Genomic DNA, 10830 nt, shown 5'->3' on the forward strand with positions numbered 1-10830 from the left:
ATGGGTTTTCCTAAACCTATAGTGACTATGGGTTTCCTAAAAATACAAGGAAATAATTCAAGCCACAAATAGCAAATCTTCCCCTTGGCTTGAATTCTTTTCATCAACAGGAACAACGCCTCTCTACCTTGCCCTCAGCCCTCGCAAGGGCTCTATTGATTGCCGCACGCATCAACCAAGTCTAGGCAACGCCTAAACTTGTTAAGAGACTTAATCTCTTCAGCTATAGCACTAATCCGTCGATTTGGTTCTGTACCCGAAATAGCTTTTGGATAGCTATAACACTCAAACACATCAGTGGTCTCTGCAACTACCAAAGCAAATCCCATAGGATTCGTATATCCAAGAAGATTTTCATCAACTACGTTTGCAAACCTTTGCGGTCAGTTGATCACTCTCTTCTCTCTACATGTCGCAATGCTGTGTGGTTGTTGTTGCGCAGGTGCATCAACATTATCGTCTGGATCAATATTTTGCACCTCCTCCACTTTCTCTACTGTAGAACTACTGGGCTGAGCTAGTGGAGATTCAATTTCTAGCTCTATGCGGTCACTAACACCACGATCTGTTTCTGCTATTGCCTTCTCCCTTTGACTATTCAGTGAGGCAGATTCATTGAATGTTACATCCCTACTGATAATTAGTCATGGAGTCTTTTGATCTGTGCACCACAACCTATAACTTTTCACTCCAGTTGCATACCCTAGAAATATGCACTTATTTGCCCTCAGCTCAAGTTTTCCATCCCTCACATGAGCATAAGCAGGACAACCAAATATTCTTAAATTTGAATAATCAGCAGGCGAACCGGACCATACCTCAAAAGGAGCTTTGAACTCAATAGTTGTGGATAGAAATCTATTGACCAAATAATAAGTTGTATTGATTGCTTCAGCCCAAAAATCTTTGCTAACACATGAGTGTGAAAGCATGCTTCGTGCCCTATCACAAAGCATTCTATTCATACGTTCTGCAACACCATTTTGTTGTGGTGTTCCGACACAAGTGTGGTGTCTCACTATGCCCTCCCTGCTGCAGAAATTATCGAACTCAGAATTGCAAAATTCCAACCCATTGTCAGTTCGAAGACGCTTAACTTTTCTTTCCGTCTGCCTCTCAACAATCGTCTTCCATTTAACAAATGTCGAAAATGCCTCATCTTTTGTTTTCAGAAAATACACCTACACCATCCTTGAGTAATCCTCAATCAAAGTCATAAAATATCTGGCACCACTCTTGGAGGGAACTTTGTTTGGACCCCACAAGTCAGAGTGTATATAATCTAACTTGTCTCTGGTCTTGTGCTCGGCTTTCTTGATGAACTTTACCCTTGTTTGTTTACCAAACACACAATGCTCACAAAAATTCAAAACTTGATTTTTGTACCCATTCAGCAAATTCTGCTTACTCAACAAAGACAATCCATTATCACTCATATGGCCAAGTCGTAAGTGCCACAACTGAGACTGGTTCAGATCACTTTTCCCAGAAGCTATAGCAGCTTCCCCTTCAACTACACTGGCCTGAAGATGATATAATTTAGAATGTAGTTTACCCTTCATGAGTACCATGGAGCCTTTACACACTTTAAGTATTCCATTCTCGGAGTGAAATTTATACCCTTGATCATTCAAAGTCGAAAGAGAAATCAAATTTCTCTTTATCCGAGGAACATGCCAACACTCAATGTTTCTGATAATTCCGTCGAACATTCTCAATTTGATGTTACCAACCTCCTCTACTGGTAATGGATTATCATCTCTCATATAGACAGTCGCACTCATTTGTTTGTAACTTGCAAACCAATTCTTGTGTGGACACATGTGGAAAGTAGCACCAGAATCAAGAACCCAAAAATTTTGCCCATGACTAGAACTCACCGCACAAACTTCCCCTACATAGTCACTATCATTAGAATTATTGCCAGCGACAACAATATTTGCCGAACTATCTATTTTCTGCTTCTCTCTTTTCTCCTTCAGCTTAGGACAATCTCTCTTGTAGTGACCTTGCTCCCTGCACTCATAACAGTGTTGCTTCTTTGATCTAAACTTTGATCTCGCGGTTGACTTTTTCTTGTTAAAGTCCTTTTGTTGTGTTGTTCATCTAATCACAGGACCCTCGCTCTCAATTCTGCTATCTGGAAAACTCTTTTTCAACTCTTTAGATTTTAGTGCATTACTAACATCTTCTAGTGAAATGATGTCTTTCCCATATAGTAGTGTATCGGCAAAAGTATCATAAGACTGTGGTAAAGAGCATAACACAATCAAGGCCTGATCCTCACTCTCAATTTTGATATCCACATTCTTCAGGTCCATTATAATTGAATTAAACTCATCAAGGTGAGTTTTAACAGGTGTACCTTCGTTCACACGAAGATTGTCTAACCTCTTTTTCAGGTAGAGGCGGTTTGTCAGCGATTTCTTAGAATACAGATCTTCCAGCTTCTTCCATGTCGTTGCTGCAGAAGTTTCTTCAGCAATTTCCCGAAGAACGCTATTTGTAACGCTCATAAAGATCGCACTCAATGCCCTCTCCTCCAGGTCTTCCTTCTTTGTCTCTTTCATATCTTCAGGAAAATCCTCATCAATTGCTTTCCATAATCCTTATAACACCAGGGATGATTTCATCCTAATCTTCCATAGACTGAAACTAGAACCTCCGTCAAATTTCTCTACTTCATACTTTGTTGAAGATGATAAAGGCATCTTAACCTTAGATTATATGTAGAAACACGAACCTTGCTCTGATACCAATTGTTGCGGAATATCGTGGGTTAACTAGCACACAATCACACATAAAGCAAATAGAAAAGAAAAATCAACACAAGGATTTAACGAGGTTTGGTTAAGCCTAATCCTCGGGGCAAAAGCAGAGAGAGTTTTCCTCTATGAATGAGAAGAAAAGCACAATACAATCTCTAGAATCCCCAACTACAACCCCTATATATAAATCCCAAAATGTCTCAAACATATATGAGAAAGGTTTCCCAATTTGACAAGGAATATAGGTTTTCCTTTCCCAAATCTATTAGGACAATGAGTTTTCCTAAACCTATAGGGACTATGGGTTTCCTAAAAATACAAGGAAATAATTCAAGCCACAAATAACACCAACCATTCGTTGTGATTGGAAGAGGAGTCCGAATGAGTTTCGGGTCTTTGCGATGAGAGAGATAGCAAGAACTTTCAGTGTTGAAGGTGTATATGGATAGAGTTGTCAATATTTGAATTACTAGTGATAGGGAATAACTTCTTTGGTAGTAAGTTTTTTATATAGTGGGAAAAGAATTAAGGGTTGTTGAAGAAGAAGAAGACATAGAAAAAGAGAAGCAATAGAAGAAGCGCAAAAGAAAAGAAGAGAAGCGAGCTGCCCTTTTCTATGTGACGGGCTAAGTTCTAAGTAATTTACAAACCCTGGTTGACACTTACATAGCAGCCCAAACAATGGCTATCCGTGCACTTCCCTAATCGAAATCTAATGTGTGTACCCGACACCAGGTGGAAAAAAACATTTCAAGATTGTTGATTCTCAATTTTGTAAAATTTAGCCAAGAAAATGTTTGAGAAGGTGGATTTTTCCTCACTTCTCAACGTCTTCTTGCAGGTTGTGATCACAGTAAAAATGAAGGCAAATGTGATGATTCAACTGGTCTTTTCCTCCAAAAAGATTTAGGGGTTCTTTGAGGTCAAACTTCCAACAGCATGCCTCAGCACTTGATCATTTATTACAGACTGACAAGTGCATAAACACACTTCACATAAATTACAGAATTTCTAATCTAAAAATAGATCATAGTTCTGGGCAGGCTCATGACCTGAAGATTGCAGGTTCGAATCATGTCCCCACCTAATTGGCGGCACTAAAGACCAAGGAAAAAGATAAGTGTTTTTTTGCATTAGTAATCTCGATGAGAATTTCTAATTGGCAGAAAAGAGTACTTGCAGAGTTTGATTGAGATAAAACAGGATCAGAAGAGCTCCTAGCTCTGACCGATAATGAAACTAAAGCTTCAGACATAAGCAAAGCACGAGTGCAGATTGAGAGTTTGACGAGCAAATCAATACGTGAGCAACATTGGCCACAATACCATCCTCAACTATTATCAATAGCAACGATCAAGGGAAGTCTTTTTTGTGCATCATACCATTAAAACAGAAGGCATAGTGTTGCTACCACTTAATGGTTCCAGTGTTGCTAGCTGCTTTAGTTGTATATTCAGAACTATCAAGCTCATGTAAAACCACTGTGATTGTTGATTGACATAGCAATTACTACATGATCCACTTCCAAATGTAGATTCAAGCTTTGATCTCAGTTTCACTTGACATGATAGTTAAACTCCAAATCCAAGTGATTGTAAGTATGGGCATTACCAGGAGTTCAACCCATGTATATGAGTTTACCAATTGGATGGTGCAGCATTTTCAAAATGCATCAAAAGTATCCTAAAAACTAGACGGAGTCAATAAATCAATTGAACTGGATAAGACTTACCATAGCAGCCAGGATATGAAGTGGTCAAGAAACGTCTAAATAGAAAGGCTAAAATCGACCAGAATAACGTAAGAAAGGATAGTCATCACCAAAAAAAAAAATGCTTAACTGAACAGCCAAGTGGTTAACCAAAACCGGAAGAACTTAAAATAGGGGAAAATGAATAAAAATAGAACAGCAAATGTATTAAGAGGTTCGGGCATGCCCATTATAAATTCACACTGACAAAAACTTTTAAAAAATTTGTTTGGAGCTATGTTTTAAATCACTGGGGTAGTTCAAATTACTGTATAATTTTCTATAATATGATTGAGAGAGAAAAGAGTATCTACATTATCCTTACAAAGTTAAACATAAATAAGCAGGAATACCTGCATATGTCACAATAATTTTAACAGTCTTTTCCGTCCTCCATCTTTTCATGAATTGCTTTGTAGCACTTAAGACTGCAAAGAGGAAGGTTTGACTTCGAATCGCGGTATTTGTATGGGTTCTCACAGGAAGGACCAGCACATTTCCCGCGAGGGGGAGGATAACTGGAGTATAGCAACAAAACCACAAAGCATAAGCTGTAAGTAACTTAAATGAATCTTAATAACAAAAAGTAAGGATCAATAATATTCAGATTCCAGATGCAACAAAGCGCATAGTGTGGAAAATGAGGACGAAAGGGAAAGGGAAAGGGTGACAATCCTTACCTGCAAGGCTTAGAGTCAAAAATACTTGGCAAACCCATATCCTGAGGAAATGTCACGACAGTACCAGTGGGGCCCATAACCGTTCTGATAGTGCTCGATGCAAGCATCTTCTCTTTAGCAGCCTTCTCCTGTGCCACATACAATGTTTAATTGATTGTCAGCTTCATAACCGATAACAAACTGGCAACCTAGCAATACATGGGATACCTGTGCCAACTCTTCTTGCTGCTTCTTTATTTTCTCTTCTCGCTTCTTTTTGTTGGAATCTTGACCTAGTATTTTTCTAATTGCCTCAGCCTGCAAAATTGAAAAATTTATGCTCATTTCAGCATCGTAAAATCTCAAAAAATGTAACACATCATAAGCAAAGAAAAAGAACAAGGGCAAACCTCTAATTCCCTAGCTGCCTTCTCGTTTTGCATTCGACGTCTCTCAGCAGCCTCTGCTTTCTTCAGTTGCTGCTCAACTGCTGTTAGCTTCTCCTTTTGTTCTGTTGAAAAAGCAGAGATGGCAATACAAATTTTGTGAATCAGAAAAAGTGATGAGGAAAAAGATAACATCACAAGATATGAGTAAATACAAAATTTTCTCACTTCGAGGTGGCGGTGGAGGTAAGCCGTTAGGAAACTCAATCTGATTAGCAGAAGTGGCAGAGGTATCCCTGCTTGATAGAAGAGCTCGTTGCCGTGTTGTGAGACTTACTTCCCTTTTTGTTTCAGCCGGTGTCTCAGGGGACTCCTCCTCATAATCAGTGTACTCAGAACTTCGATCTGATATTCTCTTAACTTCTTTGCCTGACCTTCCAACATCGTCTGACATTTCGTACTTATCGACCTTCAAAACGCGGGAAAGACTTCTTGTCTTAGTTGATTCTTCCCCCAAATCCTTATATCCTGCAACCTTTGAGGTTTTAAGCTTCTCCAAATAACGAATCTCGTCATCCTCATCATCATCAAGGCCATCCAAAACAAGCCTCTTTGGCGTCTTCTTGGTCTTGCGATTTTGATGAGGCTTGTCTCCTTGTTTTTCTAACGCATTCCTTCCCATATCGCTCTTGCTAGTACCAAACGCGCCTCCTGAGAAATCGTTCCACGAAATTCCTTTCGACACACTGTTCTTATCTGCCGAAGGACCGTCTTCACTTGAATTGTCCTGAAATCCAGAGAGAATGGTTCAATTGAAAGATCAGCATTACTAGGATCATTAAACGATAATCTATCGCTACATAAATGCCAAAGATTTACTAGCCATACACATAAGAAAATGGACAAAAGAATAATCACAATTAGCATCTTTTAATAAATTGCAATGACTAAATTTTCTTGCTTACTATTTGGAATGGAAATTAGTGAATTTCTAAATCAGCAACCAAAAAGAACGTTTCTCGGGCACATTCTTTATTCATTCCCTGAGAAACTAAATAACCAAGTTCAGATGTTGCTTAATGTGTTCTCTTTTCCACAAAATTTGGATACTAGACGGAATCTAGTAAGTGCAAATTCTTAAGTGGCCTCCTATCCAAACCAACCATAATTTTCTACCATATTAAATCTGACAACATTATTAAAGATTCAAGTGGATTTAGAGAATCCAAATAATTAACAATCTGAGCGCGCGAAAAACCTGAGTGAGATTCTGTCGCGGCCGAAGGGCATCAGAAGGTCGTGCACTTTTAGTAGACGATAAACTGCCAGATGCTCCATAAGAATTGTTTTTGGTTTGAATAGTGCGTGTCACGCCACCAACTTTCAGCTTTACCTTTTTCAGCTTGCTATCGTTAGCTCCATTGTTCTCAGTGTTCCCTACCTGCCTAAGAGATGCACCATTCCCGAGATCTGTATCATCTCCCTTACGTGCATTATTATATATCACACTAGATCCTGCATCCTCCTTGTTCTTCTTAGAAGCATAATCACCTTTGAATCTGTTAGCAGAAGAATCTCTAGATACACAGTGATTAAACTTGTAGATTCTCCCTCCAACATTAGCATCGTCAGTATTCTCACCGCTAGAGACCCTACCAACACTATCTGAAGCTGGTGTAAGAGGTGACTGATCACGGCGTTCAGGAAACGTCAGACTCTCTGTTCTAGGTCGACGCAGCACCTGGCTTCTTTTCTTTCTAACAATAGAGGCGAGCCCTTCATATCGAGTACCACCACACTCACTCATGATGCACAAAAAGAATCTGACCACCACCAGCAAATGTGTACCAATTAGATCACGGACTTAAAGTCCACGACACAAAGATACAGCAAGATGAACCTGGAAATAGCTGCACCAACTGGAAACTGCAAGCATGCAAAGACAAAGCTTTTATAAAGCCCTTGTGGTAAACCATTTATAAAAGAGAAACATGAAGATAAAGCTAATCTTCAACAAAACTTTTGAAGGATAAGCTACTGAAAATAATTGAAGATCCAGATTTACCACTTCTTTAAAAAAGATATTGCACCTCATATGCAATGGCGGAGCCACCTTTGTCCAAGGAGTGCTCGGAAAATTACACTATAGGTCAAAAAAAATTAAGTATATATGCTATATGTTGAATCCCCTTGGTTTTTCGTGTGTTTACTTCTTTATATTTTGAATTCCCTTAATGAAAATCGTAGCTCGGCCACAACTATATTTTTCATTTGGATAGTCCAAGATGTAAGTAAATGTATATCATCAATAAATAGCAGTTATCACCAAAATGGCATAGAAATTTTAGACAAAACAAATTGAACACAAAACCCTTTACTCAAAACATTATAAACATATAAAAAAAACTTACACATGAGCCAATGAAAAATCAAGTTCAGCAAATAAAAAGATACTAAATTCTACCAACAGAATACTCAAAACATCAAATAAACACACAGAAATACCCAATAAAGAAACACCCAAAAAGATTTATCACAACCCAGAATACAAGAACGTTAATCAACACACACCCACATGCCAAAAAAAGCTTAATTTAACATAAACATAAAACTAAACACTTGGGACACAACATAAATAACCAAAAGAACTTACCTTGCCGATGAAGCACATCAATCAACATTATACCCACATGCCAAAAACGTTTAATTTAACAGAAAACATATGACTAAACATTCGGCCACAAGATAAATAGCAATAAAAACGTACCTCGCTGATGAGTCGGTGGAGAGATGAAAAGGAGAAGAATGAGAAAAAAGATGGTTTTTTTTGTGTGTAGTATGGTTAGGGTAGAGATGAGGACTAATGGGAATTGTTGATATAGCGAGTTTAGTAGTAATGGCAATGCAGATACTCGTAATCTCGTCCATTTTTTTCTTTTCCTCTTGTGATTTTGTTTTCTTGTATTGCCTTTTTGTTTTGGCTTAGACACACACACTGAGTCTGAGTTGGATCGACTCGCTACTTTCCTCTTTCTCCTCTCTTTCTTTGCTTCTTTTGTTTCCCTCGTCTTCTACGCAGTGTTTTGCTGCAAACACACAACAACGTTATTCGAACAAAAAGGTTGTTCCTTAAACATGGGATTATTATTGAACACATTGTGTTATTGCCCTTTCACTTAGGGGTCGTTTGGTTGGAATAGGAATTTGTGTTCATGGTTCGGTTTGGATCGATTTTTCCTAAAAAGAAACCAAACCAAGTAAGTCGATTTTTCACATATAGAACCAAACCAAACCAATTAAGTCGGTTTTTTCTTGATTCGATTTATGTCGGTTTTTTCGGTTATTTGTCGGTTTTTTCTTAAATACAAGATATACATTATCAAACACATATTTCGACGACCACATTTTCAAAGTAATACTATCAAATCAATTGCCCTTTGAGAAATCTATTATTTACTAAGATATATTGATGATAGTTGAATCAAATAGTGATGAATAATTTAAAGACTCAATTAAAAATATATTTTTAACATGAAATGGATTCTTACACTTAACAAAAGAAAATTACCTATCAAACTAGAATGTAAAGGTAAGAATATGTACTAAAAGTGCAAACGATTAACATTCACCATAAAATTTTGAAACTTTGTATAAAAATATACATATATATATATATAGGTTTAATAGTAAATTTAAAATAGCTACTCCTATAGTCGGTTTAGTTTGGGTTTTTTTTATTAAAACCAAAACTAAACCAAATTTGATCGGTTTTTAAAATTCAAAACCAAAACCAAACCAAGAAGTATCGGTTTTTTGGTCGGTTTGGTTCGGGTTTTCGAGTTTTTAAGGACACCCCTACGAATTATACTGGTATAAGTTATATTGGGATAAGTTATGTTGGGATTAGTTATGTTGGGATTGTTGTTTATTCATTATTTGTTATGTTGTATTAAGAATGACAATTGCATAATTTCTAAGAAAAATGTATAAGTTATATCGGTGCTAATTACCCCGTCTTCTATAAGGTATAAGTTATCCCTGTGTTAAAATTAACACCGGGATAACTTATACCTGGTTTGCTAACCAAACAGAGTATTAAGGTGGTATTAAATTTTTATACCACTCATATACCTCCTTATACCTCGTACCAAACAACCCCTTAAAATAACAATACGATACAATACAGTGGGTAACAACCATCCAAACAAGCTGTTAAACATAGGATTATTATTGAACACTGTGTAATTAATAAGTTAAGGCATCCTAATGTTGATGCTTTATATATAAGTTAAATAATTAATAATCTTTCATAAATGAAAGAAATTTTTAGGCGTAATGGCTTCTTGGCCACTTAAACTTGTACCGGATTTTAAAGTTGATATACAAATTTACATTATTCTCATTTGAACACTCAAACTCACATATTCGATAACTAATAAACCTATTTGACCGTTGATCATGCATATGTGGCAGTGACAAAGATGATGTGGATAAAGTGTGTGCAAGTCACGAAAATTACACGCGCGACTACAATAATTTTGATTAAAAAAAAATCTAGAACCAAAAAAAGTATAAATTAAAAAGAAAGAAAATAAATCAGGCCCACTTCCCCATCTCCGGCAAAATTCCCTTCACCCCCTATGTTCTTTTCCCCCATTGTCGTCCTCCCCCACCTCCCCCTTCTTTTCTTTCTCCCCCTCTAATCTACCCCCTTCCTCCTCTTGTCTTGGGGGGATTTCCTACCAGATGCACATCAAAAGTTTTGGGGATAAAATCAAAGAATTCTTTGATTTCACCATTTGCGTATAAAAATTTCAACGTTGTCCATAGTATAAAATTACTCGTAGTGATTGTTTTCTGTCAATTTTGGGATTTAGGTGTATTCAAAATCCTAATCTAAGTAATCTAAATGAGGCCATTAATTAGTCTTCTACATATATAGAAAAATTTTCAAAATAGATATGTCTTTTAGTTGACCACCAAAAAAAGAAGGAAAAAGAAATTACTTGTATCCTTGGCAGACAAACGAAATTTGATTTAGAAATAAGAGAGAGAAAGAAGACTGAAGAAAAGGAAAAAAAAAAGAAAAAAAATTTAAGGAAAGGAATGAAGGTGAGTGAACGGAGAAGAAGGGAGATGTGGGTGAACGGAGGGAAGTGTCAGGTCTTTTTCTCTCTTTCCTTTTTTTTTTTTAATTTGTGACTTCTTTTTTGCTTATTTAGTATTTAAGAATAGGACCCACAAATAATACATGTCAAGTAATAAAT

General features: G+C 37.1%; 1 protein-coding gene across 1 annotated transcript; it reads right to left on the reverse strand.

Annotated features, from left to right (window-relative positions):
* Positions 1 to 4722: 4722 nt before the first annotated feature.
* On the reverse strand, positions 4723 to 8664 carry LOC104232859 (uncharacterized). The gene is made up of 7 exons (XM_009786138.2): positions 8331 to 8664; positions 6822 to 7489; positions 5792 to 6350; positions 5588 to 5688; positions 5406 to 5495; positions 5199 to 5326; positions 4723 to 5036 (listed from the first exon to the last, which is right to left on the reverse strand). Exons 2-7 carry the CDS (start codon positions 7368 to 7370, stop codon positions 4892 to 4894), a joined length of 1572 nt encoding a protein of 523 aa, XP_009784440.1. The 5' UTR covers positions 7371 to 7489; positions 8331 to 8664; the 3' UTR covers positions 4723 to 4891.
* Between the last annotated feature and the right edge of the window lie 2166 nt (positions 8665 to 10830).

Source organism: Nicotiana sylvestris, chromosome 2, assembly GCF_000393655.2.
Source record: "Nicotiana sylvestris chromosome 2, ASM39365v2, whole genome shotgun sequence".
Lineage (NCBI taxonomy): Eukaryota > Viridiplantae > Streptophyta > Magnoliopsida > Solanales > Solanaceae > Nicotiana > Nicotiana sylvestris.

Bases quoted from the DNA above. Each gene is read 5' to 3' on its own strand.
- LOC104232859 (XM_009786138.2), bottom strand. From the start codon at position 7,370: ATGAGTGAGTGTGGTGGTACTCGATATGAAGGGCTCGCCTCTATTGTT. The intron at 6,351-6,821 runs GTTTTTCGCGCG...TCTGGATTTCAG, and splicing joins CGCGACAGAATCTCACTCAG to GACAATTCAAGTGAAGACGG. The intron at 5,327-5,405 runs GTATCCCATGTA...TATGTGGCACAG, and splicing joins AGCAAGAAGAGTTGGCACAG to GAGAAGGCTGCTAAAGAGAA.